At 42.0% G+C, this 18,765-nt stretch overlaps 1 protein-coding gene across 1 annotated transcript in view; it reads right to left on the bottom strand.

The window, feature by feature from the left end:
- The window catches only part of ANKRD55 (ankyrin repeat domain 55), a 90,590-nt gene that overhangs the window by 24,425 nt on the left and 47,400 nt on the right, over positions 1-18,765 (bottom strand). The window contains exons 5-6 of the mRNA XM_061187808.1: positions 17,329-17,389; positions 6,836-6,964 (exon numbers count right to left, since the gene is read on the bottom strand). Coding sequence (XP_061043791.1) covers positions 6,836-6,964; positions 17,329-17,389 — 190 coding nt within the window. The remainder of the gene's footprint in view (positions 1-6,835; positions 6,965-17,328; positions 17,390-18,765) is intronic.

An 18,765-nucleotide genomic window follows, 5' to 3' on the forward strand; every position in this document is an offset into this window, starting at 1 on the left:
AACACTGGCCCGTAAGTTCAGCTGGAGCCAGATGTGTTAGACTGGAAAGGAGCTGGAGGGGAAGTTTTACTAGTTTGTATAGCGTGAACACTTGAGAGTTGAGGGTTTGGGGCTAACTAGAGGACAAAGGGGCCCAATATCCTGGCTTGGAGTCAGGACCATCTTTACAGTTAGCCCCTTTGGACCCAGGCTTTCTGCTTGGCCTGACTCCAGAGGCTGCTGTATCCCAAAGCCTGGGGCTGACTCTCCTGGAGAGCTAGTGGAAGATAGAAATGGGGGGGTGGGGCAGTGAGGCATGGTGACCCTCAGCTGCTGAACTACTTCATTTCACAGGTGCTCTAATGATTAATATGGAAAAGCCCCCCACGAAACCTCCTTCCCTGCTGTGTTAGTGTGTAGACAGTGTCTAGCTTCTGCTTCTAGCTGTCTGGCAAGGTGACAGTCTCTAGGACATCTCTGCATTGCCCTTGGCACACCTATGACTGGGAATCTTTCTGTTGAAATGGAGTCTAGCAAAGAGTAACTCATAATAAATATTTGCTGAACAATGCATAAATAAATAAATAAATAAATAAATAAATTAAAAAAAAACAAGCCTGACCAACTCTGGGCAAAGCCAAACGAAATAGAATTTTACTCATCCTTTTCTTAGCTTCCCTCTCTTTTTCTCACTATCTCCCGCCTTTCACTCTCTTTTCGCTTCTTTCCTCACTTGTGTTTACTCCTAGGTGAGTTCCTGTTTTTTCTCTGTCTACCTCGTCCCCTTCTTCTCTGCAACCAAGCACTGGGGAGCTGACACATGCAGGCCACTTTAACTTAGGCTACCCTTCAAGACAGCTCAGTCTTTGCTCCCAGGGTAATGGGGTTGATTTCGTAAATTTGACTTTCTCTTTGTTTACTCTGGGCTTATGTGGCTTTGTAGTTTTCCTCTTATCAAGCACTGGGAGGCGTGTGGCCTGAGTCTCTGCAGGCGTGGGGTGTGTTTGGGTAATGATAACCTCCATGTGCACTAGTTTCACCACCTGTGAACTGAGGGGTTGGACTAAATGACTTGTGTGGTCCTTTCCAGTTCTAAGGCTCTTCCATCTATGACCCGGATCCACTGGTCTATGACATTTATAATTATCCTCTGGCATTCTGAATATATTTAAAGTATACTTATAGGATTTTGATACAGTTCAAACAGTTGACCACAGATCTTGGCCACCACGGGAAGGAGGAGGAGTCCATGCTGGACCAAATCAGTCTCAGGCACTGGGGTTGATGGTTATATTCAAGAGCTCCAAGGGTATGTGTATGTGTGTGTGTATAATTTCCTTAACCACATAACCACATACTGAATGAACAAACATGAAATAGTTTTATATTACTGCAGTTCTTTTCTTTCTAACCTCCCTTGAAAAATGCACTGAAAGAAGAGTACTGCTGAGGAAGATTCCAAATAAACACATTTTCTAGGATTAGGAGGAAGGAGCTAGAGGTGAGATTTGAGGGGCAGTAGATACTTGCCCTTCTCACTGACCTGCCATCATATCTATCCTAGAATTCCTATCATTAGAAAAAACTCCTTGACACTATGCCACATGGACTAAGGCACATGGACTTCCCTGGTGGTGCACTGGTTAAGGAGGCTGCCAATGCAGGGGACACGGGTTCGATCCCTGGTCTGGGAAGATCCCACATGCGGCAGAACAACTAAGCCCGTGCGCCACAACTACTGAGCCTGTGCTCTAGAGCCCGCAAGCCACAACTACTGAGCCTGTGCGCCACAACTACTGAAGCCCATGTGCCTAGATCCCATGCTCTGCAGCAAGAGAAACCACCGCAACGAGAAGCCTGTGCACTGCAACGAAGAGTATCCCCCGCTCGCCACAACTAGAGAAAGCCCACACGCAGCCACAAAGACCCAGTGCAGCCAAAAAAAAAAAAAAGATACTAAGGTATTGCATTCCTGGAAGTTTCAGTTAAGCTGAAAATGGTATCTCACAGAAAGAACCCAATAAGCCACTATTCCCACTGGCTTGGGATGGATAAACTTATTGAACTGAATTCAGTGAACACCTTTTTGGTGTTCACAAAGATTCACAAAGATCTGTTCTGGGTCTTGAGAGACATCTGGATGAGTAAGGCACATTGCCCTTAAGCACATAGTCTAGAAGAGGAGACACAGGCACCCCACCGATCGTTAACACCAGTAATAGAAGTAAGGAAGTGCTAGACGGAGGGAACAATTCTGAAAGGGAGCTCAACAAAGAGGGTGAACTTAGTTGGGCCTTGAGAAATAAGGAAGAACAAGTATAAATTCTGCAGTTAGAAGGGATGATGCAGGGAGTGCAAGAAGAAAGAAGTATTTCACCAAAAGGGAAGAACATGACCAAGGGGAAGACAGGATGAATCTTTACGATGTATTGAGGGGATTATTAATATTCTAGTATGATTGGAGTAAAGCCTATATGTCTTGAAGAGGAAAGGGCAGGGAGTGGGGTGGGTTGCAGAGAGGTTGTTCATGGCAGTAAGTGCAAGGCAAGGAGTTTGTTCTTTACTAGAAAATGGCACTTGGTGAAGGTTTTTGAGCCAAGAACCAGCAGTGACCATAATTGTTTTGGTGTAGCAACAGTTATGTTAGTGCATTCCTTTGTGATTTGTAGAAAGAGCACTTGGTGCAATGTGAGAATAGATTGGAGAAGGAAAGGGCTGAAAGTAGGAATACAGATACTGAAACTGTTCAGGTGAGAGATAGGGGAAGCTTGATCTAAGGCACTGATGATAGGTGTACTAAATTGTCTCCATTTGTTCTTCCCGGTTAACTCTCCATCTTTTTTCATCCTGCTCTTTACCCTTTAGCATGTATGAATTGCATCAAATGGGCCCCTTTGCCCTTTGGCTTCTGGTTGGGATTGGCCAGTGAGTGGTACTGACAGGAGATGGATGTAGGAGGAAAGAGTGATTGGGGCATTTATCTTCTAGTTCCCTCCCTGCTAGGCCACAGTTTGACTATTCCATCAAAGGCTACAGTTTCCGTCCTAGGCCCTTTCCTACAGCTACAGCTTTTGCTGTGTCTTAGTAACCATTCCCTCCCATGCCCTCCCAGATGCCCTAATGGCAACCTGCTGTTGTGTGTAAATAGCCTCTTTATGAATCCATGCTCAAATAATCCCATCTGAGTGGGTTGTTTCCTGCTGGGGCCCTCATCTATACAGTGGGGATAGAAAGGAGGAGACGGAGATGTGAGACCTGAGGAGGTGGAATCGAGAGGTCTTGATAACCAATTACACATGAAGGATGATAAGGAAGCAGTGTCCATGGGCCACATGATGGCCTTTGGCTTGGGCTACTGGGTGGATGGGAATGTGACGGGAAGGAGAGATCATGGATTCAGTTTGAACATGCTGAGTTTGACGTGTCCATGGGAAATTATGGGAAGATGCCTGGTAGAGCTGGAAATGTGAGTTTAACGTTCAAGAGAGAGGTCAGAGCTGGATTTTGATCTGAGGAAATTCTGAGTAGAATGATAGTCGAAGCCTTAGGAACCGATGGGCTTTCTGAGGAAAGGAGAATGAGAAAAAGATTAATGACTAAATTTCTGCAGTGTTGAGGAGTGAGAGGAAGATGAGTCCGAGAGATACCTGTGTAGACTCCTGATAAGCTAGTGTCATCACAGATAGGCAAGAACATGCCCCGAAGGGACTGAGATTACATCAAGGGAGACTGGATGCAGATAGGGACAGCGTGCTGCTCAGTGTTAGCCCAGAGAGAGCCACGCAACCGGGTCTCCTGGGCAGATGGGGGAGGCGAACGAGGGCAATGGGCCCACAGGAAGGCACCACCAGCTACCAAGGGACCCAAGAAATGGGGGCAGAAGTCAAACTTAGTTTACTTTTCGGGCCCAATGTCTCAAATCTTTACTGCTTTGGTTGCCTGGGTCAAATACAGAAGCTTTATTAGTTCAAAGTGCTATAGCTTTAAATACGGTCTCATATAGTCCAAGAGAAAAGCAGGAAGTTCAGTGAAAGGAATTAATGACAATGGGAAATAGACTCATTCATGTGGAAAAACTTTATGAGGAGCACAGTGCTGGCCCTGAGTTATAAATGAAGAAGAAGGCTAACGGAGGCAAGTATAATCCTGGTTGCAGCTGACATTCGGAATTACCCTCAGGCTTCTTTGCAGAGTAAAGGGCAGAACACACCACTTCTGAATTTTACTGCTAACCACAGGGAGGGAGAGGGTGTACAGTTCCTCCAGAGGGTGATTCTTAACCTTTTGGGGGGGGGGTTAGTTACAGATCCTCATTGAAGAGTTAAAGAAACTGTAAACACCTCCCTCAGAAAATTGTATGCTAACATCCTCACATATAAGCATGTGCAATATTACATACAATTGTAGGGGTCCTAGAAGGAACCTGTCTTCTTAATCTTTCCCCCCGCAATGCCAGATGCAGAATAGGTGCTCATGAAATTTGTTTTTTTTCTCATGAAATATTTATTAAGCTATTGAGTATACAAATGTGTGAGGCATTATGCTTATTATACAAAATCATGGTCAAAATGTAAATATCTTAGGTAGGAGTAGCTAAGGTTTTAGGATCCATTAATACGAATTCATTTATCATAGTAGTTTTCAACCCCAGCTGGACATTACAATCTCCTGGAGGAAGGGAAAACTTTAAAAATTACTGACACCTAGGCTCCACCCCAGACAAACTGACTGAAAATCTAAGGGTGTGGGGCTTGGGTATCAGTATTGTCTAAAAGCTCTTCAGATGATTCTAATGTGCAGACAGGACTGAAATCAATGTAGCAGGTTAAAAGCTATAACATTTAGTAGAGAGAAAGAATACAGTATGTAGATGTGGGTATGATAACTAAGCTTTCATGGAGGAAATTGGGAGCCATAATAAAAACGATAATCTCTTCCAATTACAAAGAATATTACATATCACTGTCACACGCACGGTCTCATTCATGCCCCAAAGATACACCTATAGTTAAGCCAAGCAGGTTTAGGTGACTCCTCTCAGAACAAAGCCAGCTCTGTTAATGCAAACTCACATCTTCTGAGTTGAGCACATTTTTCTTTGGATTTTGCCAAATTGCCTCTTGGAGGATCAAAACAAGGGTTCCCACCCATGAAGAGCCCAACTCAGAAGGTCTGGAGTGGGGTCTGGGAATCTGTTGTTTTACAAGCACTGTTGATGATTCGACTGCAAAGCCGTCTCCCAAGCAGCAGCTCTAAACTGGGCTGTGGTAGAGGAAGGTGGAGCAGAGGAGGCATATCAGTCAGAATTCCCCGGGGAGATTTTTCAAAATGCACCTGCATGAGCCCCATCCCAGATCTATGAAATCAGAAAACAGGGGCGATGGGAGTGAATATACAGAAAATGCTTGATTCCGATACCACTCTCACCTCAGCTGAGAGCCAACTCATGTGGGATACATCTTGGTTGCCCAGCCAGGCTGCCCTGGGGCCACTGCTCCAGTGGTGACCCCTGACCAGCCAGAGGACTGGGCTCTGGGCAGGGACCGGCATGAGGGGGACAGGGCAGCTGATTAGATACTGAAAGTATGGAGGAGGGTGCTCAGGGCAGGTGAGGATGACAAAAACATGCTTTGTTCACTTCACAGTTTTGCAGGGCTGGCCCTGCTACAGGGTAACTGAAGCCAAGTTTGTAGGAACAAAAACAGAGTAGTTTCCAAATCACTTCTGTTTTGCCCTTATCTCAGGCACACATGTCAACCCTGAAAGTGCCAGGTGCCCTTCTCTGCTGTGTGTGGCATGTGAAAACACCTGAGTGAAACCACCATCAGGGCATGCAGAATCACAGGGACCCTGGCAGCAGCTCAGCAAGGGTGCACTTATTGGGCTGATAGAAATAAACAGTGGGGATGTCTAGGTTAGGCATGAAAAGACAGAATGGGCTAGCAAGTTTGTTGAAAGGATGCATAGTATCGCTCTCCTTTCAAGGACAGAATAGATAACTCTTAGTTAATCATTCCCCTTGAATGATTTCCTTAGAAAACACTTCAATAAGTGTTAGGTATGGTCATTCTTTCACCTTAGTCTCAGTTTTCCCCACTTTGGGTTTTGTGTTTTTTTTAAATTTTTGGCTGCACTGCACTGCACAGCACGTGGAACCCCAGACCAGGGATCGAACCCGCACCCCCCGCATTGGAAGGTGGAGTCTTAACCACTGGACCACCGGGAAGTCCCAGTTTTCCCCCCCTTGGACTGTAGATTTCTGATTTCTCTGGTCATGTGTACTGATACAGATTCCCTTTTGGGATAGTGAGGTAGGGTTATGAGCCACAATTTTCATTGTTCAGAGCACCATTGTTCAGGGTCACCTGGAATTACTCTGCTTCAGAGGATTTGGAAGGAAGAAGAGAGTCATGGTCCAAAGACTTTGAAGGGACTTTCCTAATAATTCTTTGAAGGGTTATCCTGGTACACTGTGAGCCAGCAGCAATCATTGAGATGGAGAAAGAGAGAGTGAGAGAGGTGTATGTGTGAGTGTGTGTGTGCGTGTGTGTGTGTGTAACAGCCGAGATGGGTGATATTCTGTAACTCCTCCCCCTCTTTACCTTGGCAGGATTTCTTCTCAGCAACTGATGTACCCAAATCCTCCAAAGTGGCAGGTTTGCTGTTGCTGCTCTGGATATGAATGAAGGGAAGAGGGCAGCATGTATCTTACTTGCTCTGTTGTACATATAAAGGCCACATCAATGCTGGGACTGTACCTTTGAAAATTCCATCTTTCAGGTCTGACATACTCAGAATTGTTAACATTGCTTTACACCATTTATACTTGAGACAAGCCCACTGGCTAACTTCTCACCTGCACAGCCCAGTGGAGAGCCGTTTTAAAGTCTTTATCCACAAGGGTGGGGTCTGCCCCCTTCTTCAGCAGCATTTGGGTGTGTTGAGGCCGGTTGTGGAAAGCTGCCCAGTGGAGTGGTGTCATTCCCTACGAAACCACAATCAGAGGGACACAGATGAGCACAGGATATCAGGAAGGAAAACGGAGCACACTTTCTCCTCAGGCCTGAGGGCGTCACCAGATGTGCTGGTTGCCGCCTGTCAGTTCATTCGTTCCTTGAGCCATTCATTCAACAGATACTTATTGGGCTTCTACTTGGTGCCAGGCAAACAGGTGTTAAGGATACTACAGTGAATAAGATAAATAAGATCCTGTCCTCATGGGAATTACACTGTGGTAGAGGAAGATAGATAATAAACGCACTCAAACAAGCAAAAGGATTTTCCAGATTGTTGAATGCTATAAAGAATGTACTTGGGGTGCTGTGAGAGAGTAACCACCACAGGGGTAGGAACTGTTCTACATGGGCTTCTGTGAGCCGGGGTGAACTGTGGGAAGAGACCAGCGAGCAACAAGTCACTAAGGCCGGCACCCGTGATCAGTCACGCTGGGATGCCATCTCCCGCCACCAGGGCAGGGGCACTGTCTATTTTACTACGGTATTCCCAGGGACTGAACCAAGGCTAAATAAATAGCTGTTGAATGAATGAATGAAAGAATGAATGAATAGGGAGAGGAGGAGAAAGATGTGAGATGAGGTTGGAGAGAGGCAGGGCTGATCCTGGGAGCGTGGGATGGGGAATACCCTGTATAAGACATTTGGATTTTATTCTAAACTCAACAGAAAGACAGTGGGGGATTTTAAGCAGATGTTGACATGATCTGATTTACATTGTTTAGAAGAAATCACTCTGTGGCAGCTTGGAGAACAGATCTGGATGAGTCAATCTGGTGAATCCCACCTTCTTTCAGAGCTTAAGGTCACACACTCTAGGCATCATTTAATAATAAGATAAGCTTCTTCTGGGAAACATTTGCCAAAAAGAACCAGTATTATTTGGGAGTGTACTATGAAAAGATGGCCTCTTCTCCTTGACGATGGCTCTCAATAATATGAAATGTATCTAAAATGATTCTAGATTAAGATGCCTGGTAAAGGGAGCAAAGGACGCAGGTACCTTTCCCTTTTTGGAGCTGTCTCTGCAGGTAACATAAAGATAATGTCACCGCCTTGGCCTTCTCTGCTCATCCAAGATGAGCTGAGTGGAGGAGATGGGCCTCAGCCTAGCTAGGAGTGCAGAACTAATATTATTCCAGAATTAATATGTATTGATCTAGAGATCTTTATGAGTTCTTATGTATATTATCTCACTTAATCCTCCAAACGCTTTTTGGATTTAGCATTGTGGTGAAGTCCACTACGTGCTCACCAAACTCTACTTCCTCTCCCTCCAGGGCGCATAGTCAGTCTACACTCCCCAGCCTCCCAGCAGATACATGTAGCCACGAGACTGAGTCCTGACCATTGCAGTGTGGACAGAAAGGATGGACGGATGGAAGCCCCTACCCCTCCAAGGTCTGTCTAGAAAACAAAACCTATGTCGTCTTTGACATATTTTCTTCTCCTCACCTGACAATGGAATGTGGAGGAGGACAAGGCTCAAGAATGTGCTGGAATCATGTGATTAATCAACTCAGGACCCTGACTGATGAGGTCGGACAGGGTGACCTCATCAACCAGCATTGGGCTATGAAGCAAGCAGGAATTAAGCTTTTATTATGTCAGGCCACTGAGATTTCGAATTGTTTGCTATAGCAGTTAGCCAACTCTGACAGGTGCCACTGTCCTTCCCATTTTGTGGAAGAGGAAGCTGAGCTCTAGGGAAGTTCACAAGTCTATGATCGAGCTGAATCTAGGGTGTGATGTTTGTGGGGCCGTGAGATTAGAATGTTAACCCCCCTTGACCAGTTCCATATTCTAAATCATTACTTTATGGTCTGCTTTCAAGTTTCAAGTATCACATAACACTGAGCCTCCAGATACTCTTAAGGATAGTTCAAGAAATTGGTTCCATATGGAAAAGAATGCTGGTCTAAAAACAGTGGAACATCTTGTTCTTATTCCAACAGCTGAATATTACTTGGGATTCAGAATAGCTCACAGCATTTCAATGGGTCCTCTTCATTTTTTAATTTGGCCCACTGGAATTAGACATCTGGACTCCAGGGAATCAGATTCTTTTTACTGTGCAAGGATTATTCCCAGTGCTGAGTCCCATTTGCTTCAGAATCATTGGCTTCCTTATGAAGTGCCACCTGTATCCAGGGTTAAAGACATTGGAGACAATTTTGAAGTCACTGGGGTGTAAGCTTCAAGAAGGCAGGGCCCTTGTCTGCCTGTCTGAATCCCTGGAGCCTAGAACAGTGCCAGGCACATTGTGGATACTAAGTAAAGGCTTATTAAATGAGTGACTTCTTACTGTTCTTGATTGAATTTTTTGCTTTTGTAAAATTTGGCTTTGCTTTCTAAAATCATTCACACAAGAAAGAAAGACAGAACATGACTTCTTTATAGAAAATGAACTTGTCTGATATGATCATTGTTACCAACTGTTCAATTGAAACCTGTTAGAATTCCTGATGAGCACTCCAAATGAGGTAGATGGCAATCACTACATGCAGAGATATAGATTTAGCAATATGAGAATTCAGTGTGAAATTGTGAATTAAACTGTCATTATGCACTGTTAATCCTTGTCTCCTAAATATAGCTTCTAGGCTTTAAGAGTTATTCTCTTCAAACACCCCTCCCTAACCCCCTGCTGGAAAAAACAAAAGAAAAGACAACAAAACAAAACAAAACCCCCCACCTCCTGCATGCTTTGGTAAATGGTGGGGAGGAGCACTACCATTTTTCATATATCTACTTGGTGCCAAGAACTTTATTCACTTCACTGAATCTTTACAACAATCCTAAGAGATAGGTATTTTTAGACCCATTTTACAGGTGAGGAAACTGAAACGCAGGTTAAATATTGGGTTGGCCAAAAAGTTCGTTCGGGTTATGGAAAAACCCTAATGAACTTTTTGGCCAACCCAATAATTTCCCTAAGGCCACTGACTGGGTACAAGGCAAAGGTGGGATTCAAATCCAGGTCTCTCTAACTCTGGAGGAAGATGCTTGTTCCACACATCAAGCTAGTAGACTTTCATTTTGGAAATGAGCTCAGCTGCTGGACAATTTTTTTCTTTGTGATTTTAGCTAGATTCAGGGTCTTCTCACTTTCTAGAACGGTGATTCTCAGTAGCATAAGGGTTGCCACCCTTTATTATTATTTGTTTCATTTGGCATCACCTCTAGTTTTCTTCTAAAAGTGCAGCTGGCAGATATTTATTTTTGTAAGGTATTGAAATATACATATTCTCCCCCCACTCCTCCCCTACCCTGGAATTTGGGATCAGTGTTATAAATAACTGTTGATCCTCTGAGTGGCCCCAAATCAAGACTTGAAATACTCCATTACTTCTCTAAATAATAATATGTTATATAACATAAATTTGTGTATTTATATTACAATATAAACAGGTTTCAAACATTCACTCAAGTCAAGGGAAACTTCCTGTTGCTGTTTTTTTCAATTGGGGTAATGAGAAATACAAATACATCCTCTTAGAGTTAGTAATATGAAAACCAAAACTTTTAGAATCAGCTCAAGTGCAGCCCTTTGTATTGCACAACACACTTTGTTTAGGAACTTTTTCCTACAACTGCCTCCTCCTTCCTTCAGCTTCTATTAACACAGCTAACACATCCTAGTTGTGTTATGTTAAGACTCTGGTGGCCATTTACGGGGCAGACTTCAGGCTTGGGCAATTGGCATTTGCACTGAGCTGTGATAGGGACTAAGATTAAGCTGTGATGCACTTAAAGGCAGAGGCTGTGGCTCATTCACTGTGATATGCCCAAGCACACATTAGGTGTTCAAGAAGTGTTCATAGGAAGAATTAATTAGCGAAGTGCAGGTTATCCAGGCTCCCTTGAATTCATGGGGAGTGTAAGGTACTAGAGTCTGTCGAACGCAAGCCAGCCACCTGTGTCCAAACTGTGAGGCTCCTCATTGAGTCCCTGAGGACTCAACTGGGCCTTCAAAGAATCTAAGGGCTGAAAATCTAGGAGCTACCTGAAGATATATTACAACAAACACCCAGATGACTCTTGTAACAGTAGAATTCCACTTAGTTGAAAAAGAAGGAGTATTGGCTCAAACAGTGAAGAGTAACTTACATTCATTTAAGAACATAGCTCTCTAGAATGTTTTGGAGGGAAATGTTAAGTTTTGGTTGACTTAGGATCCATTTCGAGATAGCTGATAGGACTGTGTGTGGTGACTGTTGGGTGCATAGCGGGGCTGTTTTGGAACAGGCTCTTGTACAGATGAGTAATTCTGTGCCTTGAGCCTGTGCCACCAACATTTCAGTTAAGGGCTTTCAAGTCCTATTAGCTTCTCAGACTTTTTTTCTTTTTTTCCAAAACCACTGTAACTTTTATGTTTTATGAAGCAGAAATCTGATGAAGTGCTTAGCAGTTTTCATGTTTCAGAATTGCACTTTTAGACCAGCTCTTGCAGACGCTGAAAGACACAGAGAGAGAAATGTGTGATGTGGCTGGGCGCTTGGTTCACCCCTCGCCTTGGTGCACTGGGGGTAGAATTTTAGCAGGTGTTTGAAAGATCAGCAAAACAATTCTAGATCATCTGAAGGATCTAGAATTTCACAGAAGTCCAGTTTGGCTCTGTTTGACATTTTAATATTCACACATTATTAATTTTGTGACTACCTCTCACAAAAGTTATAGAGGGTCTTCTGTATACAAAAGATTGGAATAAATGATGTACTTTAAAAGATTCTAAAAAAACCTAGATGGTTAGAAGTGCTGTAATGAAAGCCATTTTCTTCAAATTTATTTGGGAAAAACCTTACAGTTATAGATCACAAAGATTAGTAGTGCATTAGCAAAAAAAGCTTGCATATTAATATTGCAAATTTGTTCTTTAAAATAGTTTGATATCTGTTATTCAATATACTTTTTTTAATTCTATATATTTTATTTTATGTAATTTGAAACATTTTTCTGAGAAGGGATCCATAGGCTTCCCCAACATACCAGATGTGTCCATGTCATGAAAATGGACAAGGACCCCTGCCCTAGAATCTACAGTACATTTTTTAAGATCTAGAATAATATAAAATCTTATTTTTTTGAGAGGAGATTTTGGAAATAACTAAAAGTCACCTGGAGTCAAGTCTGGTAAATAAAATGGGTCATTGAGTTGGGTCAACAAAACAAAGAGAGAAAAGGCCAATAAAATAAAATTATATGACTTTTTCTTGAATTTAATAATGTAATTCTCTATTTATCTAAACATGTATTTTCTGGGGGACTCTACTATGTGTAAGTTACTGAACTAGATTCTAGGGACACAAAGATAAAAAATACTGCCCCTAGAAACTTATGGGGAAAGGAGGGTCGGGGGAGAGAGGGAAGTAAGGGCTCCTAAGTAGTAGTGACTCTACTCCATTTGTTAAGGTGTTCATTTTTAGGATAAAAACTCTGGTGCATTAAAATTTTTTTGCTTTATTATTTTACCTTTTGCCAACTGTAAAATAAAAAGATTTCTAGGGTCAGGGACTATTTCTATTGATTTTGCCTTTATAGTGCATAATCTCTGCTTATGCTTGTATCTTAGGAATGTTGTAAGTGGATTTTAGTGCTAAGAATTATATCCAAAGATTCACATCTGTTTTTGCAACTTGGATTTATTTTCTGAGAGTGCTGTTGTAATGGAAGTTTGGATTGTTAGGCCACTCACAAAAATCTACTTATATCAGAATGTGCATTTAATATAGGATCAACAATCTATCCTAAATACCATGCATAACAGTGCTTTTCTGGATAAATGCATTCAAAGTTCTAACCCAGATGCCAACATTTCATACCCACTCTTGATGGGGTGCTCTTCCTGTCAAAGCTAAAATGAAAGCAGGAGAGGTTAGGTTCCAGGAATTTAGCAACTTAACTCTCTGTAGCTGCAGTAGACAAGCCTCTCTCTTTGTCATTGATTCCCCTGAGGTCCAGAAGAATAAAGGCACAAAGGACAATCTAACCCATCTGACCCATCTTGCCTTTCCCACAGTGTTAAACTTTACAGTGTGAATAGCTTCTAAATAAGTCACTTTATAACTAAGCAGTGTGGTTAATGAAACAGGAAAAACAAACAGATCATTGGAATGAGAACAAAGAGTTCAGAAATGGAACCATATATTAAAAAAAAATCTTGTAACAAACTAAAAGAAAATTTAGCATAGCGTAGTTATGTCCCTAGGGGTAGGGAAGGCCTTCTTTAAAAAGATACCAAAAGCAAAGCAACAATGGACAAGAATGATCATTTTGATTATATCATATTTTAAAATTTCTGTACAGGAAAAGACATCACAAGCAGTTCTAAAGTAAGGAACAGACTATGAAAAAATATTTGCAATCCAACAGCAGACAAAGGACTAATGTTCAGAATATAAAATAAACTCCTATGAATCTGTGAGAAAATTACAAGTAACACAACAGATGAACGGACAAAGGACCTAAACAGGCAAGTCACAGGAGATCTAAAAATGACCATTGCACCTATGAAATTATGCTCGATCTCATTGGCTATAAGGGAAATGCAAATTAAAACAATAACAAGGAAATCCAACAATAGGCAAACAGTGATAAACACCCTTTTACACTATGGGTGGAGCTATAAATTGATGCAGTCGTTTTGAAGAACAACCAGGCATGCATATTAAAAATAAAAATAGGGAACCCTCATGCAATGTTGGTGGGAATGTAAACTGGTGCAGCTGCTGTGGAAAACAGTATAGAGGTTCCTTAAAAAACTAAAAATAGAACTATCATATGATCCAGCAGTTCCATTCCTGGGTATATATCCATAAAAAATGAAAACACTGATTTGAAATGACACATGCACCCCAATGTTCATAGCAGCATTATTTACAACAGCCAAGACATGGAAGCTACCCAAGTTCCCATCAATAGATGATTGGATTAAGATGATGTTGTGTGTATATATATACAACGGAATATTACTCAGCCATAAAAAGAATGAAATATTGCCATTTGCAGCAATGTGGATGAACCTACAGAATATTATACTTAGTGAAATAAGTCAGACTGAGAAAGACAAATACTATGTGATATCACTTATATGTGGAATCTAAAAAATAATAGAAAAGAATGTATATACAAAACAGAAACAGACTCACAGATATAGAAAACAAATTTGTGGTTACCAATGGGGGGGGGAGAAGGACAAATCAGGGGAACAGGATTAACAGATACAAACTACTATATATAAAATAGATACGCAACAAGGATATACTATATAGCGTAGGGGATTATACCCTTGTAGTAACCTATAATGGAATATAATCTGCAAAAGTACTGAATCACTACGCTATATACCCGAAACTAACACAATATGGTTAATCAACTATATTTCAATTAAAAAAAAGAATAGAACCCCTCCCATACACACAAATGTACACTCTCTACTGCCCAACAATTTTTCTTCTAGAGAAATGTTCGTATAAAATACTCAAGGAAGCTTATACAAACACCCTTCAGAGTAGTGTTTGTGATAGTGAAAAATTGGAGACAACCTAAATATTCATTCATAGGGGAACAGAAAATATAAGGATGTATTTTCATAGTGTGAAACATTATGAAGCCATTAAAAGGAATGAGCCAGATTTATATGCATCAACATATCCAAGACACTCTAAGACATATTCTTGAGTGAAAATCAAAGTTGCAGAACAACATATAACATGAGATATCTTTCATGTTATACTCCATAGTGCCTATGTGTCTATATATATATACACACATAGTGTAAATAGACAAAAGACTGGGAAAGAGACACATCAAATAGCAATTGGGGGCTAAGGTGGTGGGGTGGAAGTAATCATGGACTTCTAGTATTACTTGTAATATTTAAATTTTTAAAGAAGCAAATGTGTTCATGTATTACTTATACAAGTAAAAACTAACAACACAAAAAATGTTTTAAGTCACTGAGTTCAGATCAGGACAGCCTCTAGAGTGATATTCATCTCTCTGATATAAAGCGGCACATATCATGGTTTTTTTATGTAAGCAATTAGAGGATGGCTTCAGAAACAGATTTTTTCCTTCCTCTCTCCCTCTCTCCATTCTTTAGTTTCAGTTAACAATCTAATATGTCTCTTAATGAAGTTAGATTTCTATTAATTGACCATTTAACCTTTAACCATTATTGTGATAAGCTGGGGAGTCCTTCAGTTATTGGAAAATAATTTTATTCACACTATGTAGGGGTTATGTCTTGCTCTTTCCTCTTGTCATTAGGAAACCATAATGTTCTGCCAGCAATAGCTTACCTTTTCCCTGATTTCTTTTGCCTTTGCTGTTTTTTGCTTCCTGTTATTTAGCAGATGTAGAGTGTGTGTGTGCTTTAACTGTTACCCCCTCATATATGATGGAGACTACATTGTGCTTGGAAGTCATTGGAAAAGTGATTGTGGGAGGGGCGGGGTTCAGTAAGCGACTGCTTATTCAGAACCCCGAGAAGCCAAATGCAGGAACTCCTCCAAGGTAACAAACGACAAAGAAAGCCTGGGCCGTGTTCTTTCCATTTCAGAACTGTCCTTTGTCCAATGGCAAAGGGCAAATTAGCCCTTGCAAATTTATGTGGATTGGCTCACACTAGCAATATATATGTTAATGAAACACACAGGCAAGACTTAGTAGTTGGCTTCAGATGGATTTCAAACATGCTGTGACATGGGGCGAAGAGGAAGCTGCGACACTGGGGGGAAGTGTCCTTTTTGAGGCTCCTGCTCAGAAATGCCAATGCTGGTGTAAGAGCAGGAGGAATCTTCTCTGAGAGGTTGCTTTGCATGAGAAGGAACTAGAGATTTCTCCAATATTTACCACATATTATCTGAAAAGTGTTACAATTACCACCGTTAGAAAGATTTTTGTCTACATTCATTGTCTCCACCAGTCAGGGGCCTCCCAGGGTGGGAAAAAGTAGGGAACTGTCACTTTGCTAGGGGATGTTCAGCTCCACTGAGGAGGGGACAGAGTTGGATGTCTATAAGAGGAATTTAGCTTTAGGGTGTGAATGACTGAATTTGTCCCCTTTCTAATAAGTCCCAGTTAGTGGGGGGAGTGAAGGTAGGAGCTGGAGGTGGAAGAAGTGGTTGGCAAGTTGCCCAAAATCTAGAAGTTCTTGATCAGCTGACATAACCTGCAAGCCCCCAAGCTCCCTGATTTCACACCATGGGCAGAGTGACCAGAGTGTACTTTCTCATCTCTGGTTCTCGTTTTTAAAGCAGAAGTTTAGAACAGTGCAATATTCTCTCATCTGAGGTTTTGCTTTAAACCAGTGAAGACATGGGGGGTGAAAGCAGCATGTGCCCACCAAGTCAGGGAGATGTCCAACCTCAGACCCAGGCTGTGATGTAGGGGCTTTTTGGTGTGGTCATTACTGCCAAGCCCGTTGGAAGGAGGCCTTTGTTCAGAAGGCTCAAGAAAGATGAGGAGCCCAGCCCAGGAGAAATATGGGGTAGGGGGCCCAGCGCCTGTTAGGGGGCTTCCTCCCATCCTGTTGTCTATGGCCAGTTTGTCTTGAAAATAGTGTTATTTGGCATCTTGAGGCATATGCACTTTCAATGCTATCAGACTTTCTTAAAGTTATCAGACATTCTTAGTGCAGTCAAGCCAAGCTTACTTTAAAAAAAAAATCCATTAAAAATCAGGTATTTAAATCAGTTTTAAGAAGCTATTACAGAAATCAGGCTGGCTAATAAAGATCAGACCTGGGTTTTAGAAGAGTTAAGTAGATAAAAGACTCTCAGCTGCTTTGGGGCGGCTCTGCCTGGTCTGATCCACCCTCCCTCAGGAACTGAGTTGGGAGTGCTGTGCTGTCTTGCTGGAAGCCTTGTACAGGATTGCCTTGCAACGTAAAGCAAACAGCAGTTGTGATCACTGGCATTAATAATGTGGCTTCTGGAGCAGGGAGCCTAGAATTACTATCTATCTGTCATCTTTCACTCAAAGAGAGAGCGTCGGCAGCCTTCGAAGTTTCTGGTACTCGGGGAGACAGGAAAGAGCAATATTTATTTCTCAATGTCCAAAGAGAAATTACAAAATTTCAGTGGTATGATAAATGCATAAATACTTAATGCAATAAATCCTTCCCTATTAAAAGCTACCCACACCCACAGAGGGATACATTTCTGCCTGAGAATTCATAGTGGAGACACAGGCTTCCCTCTCAGGGTAGGAACACAAAACTGCTCCATCCCCTCCTTGCACCTTTAAGAGAGGAAGCACTGTGGTTCAGAAAAGCCCTTATTCCCACCCTAACATGCGCAATGCCAACTGTTCCTTGAGAGGGCAGGCTCACCTCACTGTCCTGGTGATTAATCTCGTTGAGGTTTGACTGTTGTACCAGGACTGTTAAGAGTCTGTAAAGAAAAACAGGAGAAGTGGCTTAAAAGAACAGAATCTGAATGAGAACATGACATTAGAAATACAGTCTGTTGAAGGCCTCCAAATGACCATACACCCTTTGCATTTACTAGGGGAAAGATCCACGGAAAAAAAGCCAGTGTGATAGGTAAGAAGGCACAAGAAGGCAGGTAGGAGGAAGACCTCTATCTCTTCTCCCACCCCCTCTCTATCTTAGTGCTTCTGGAGCGGCCAAAGAGAACGGAGAAAGCGAATCCTCATGCTTATCTTACTCACCAGAACTGTATCCCTTTGTGTTCACTCTAAGAAGCAAAGTCCTCCAGTGCTTATTTTTTATTCATTTTACATAAACTTATAGAGTGCTTTCAAATTGCTTCACCACTAGGTACATGTGTCATGCCTTCTAAATGTACAGGTTATACCTGGAGGCAGTCAGCATTTACAACTTCGCTTATTCTTTCTAAAACGCACAAATACCTAAGCATGCAATGGCAGTTATCAGTGTGAAACAAGTGCCAATGATTCTCAAGTTCAAGTTCTTATCCCACTTGGGCCCAATACTTGGTTGACTGAGGTCAGTACTCCATCTGTGGGAGAGAAGCAGTTGAGTATAGTGGTTAGGAGCCCAGACTCTGGAGCCAGACTACCTGGGTTCACATCCCAGTCCTGTCAGTATAGTGGTTAGGAGCCCAGACTCTGGAGCCAGACTACCTGGGTTCACATCCCAGTCCTGTCACTGACCAGCTCTGTGACCACAGGCAAGTAACTTCACTCCTCTGTGCCTATGCATCCTCATCTATAAAATGGGGTAATAAAAAGTGCCTACCTTATAGATCAGCATGAGGATTAAATGAGTTAATATGCATACAGCATTTAAAGCATGCCTAGAACACAGTAAGTGTTATTTCTACAATACTTAACCCTAGAACTTTTAACCCTGGCTCCATCTCAGAATTCCCTGGGGAGATTTTTTTTTTTTTACCTGGGCTGTATATTCAAGGTTTCTGACGCAGGAGTTCTGGAGAGAAGCGTAGCTTCTACCGTTTAAATAAGCTGTTCAGAAAATTCTGGTAAACAATCAGATTTGGAAACCACTGAGAAAGGTGCTGAATGAATAAATCAATGGATACTCATTGTTATAGAAAGAATTGTGTCCCTCCCAAATGTATATGTTGAAGCTCTAACCCCCCAATGCCTTAGAATGTGACTGTATTTGGAGATAGAGCCTTTAAAGAGGTAATTAAGTTAAAATGAAGGATTACAGCGGGCCTTAATCCCATTTGACTGGTGTTCTCATAAAACGAGGAGATTAGGACACACAGAGTGACACCAGAGGCACACGCTTACAGTGGAAACACCATGTGAAGAGGCA

This window comes from Eubalaena glacialis, chromosome 4 (genome assembly GCF_028564815.1).
Source record: "Eubalaena glacialis isolate mEubGla1 chromosome 4, mEubGla1.1.hap2.+ XY, whole genome shotgun sequence".
In the NCBI taxonomy this organism is placed as follows: domain Eukaryota; kingdom Metazoa; phylum Chordata; class Mammalia; order Artiodactyla; family Balaenidae; genus Eubalaena; species Eubalaena glacialis.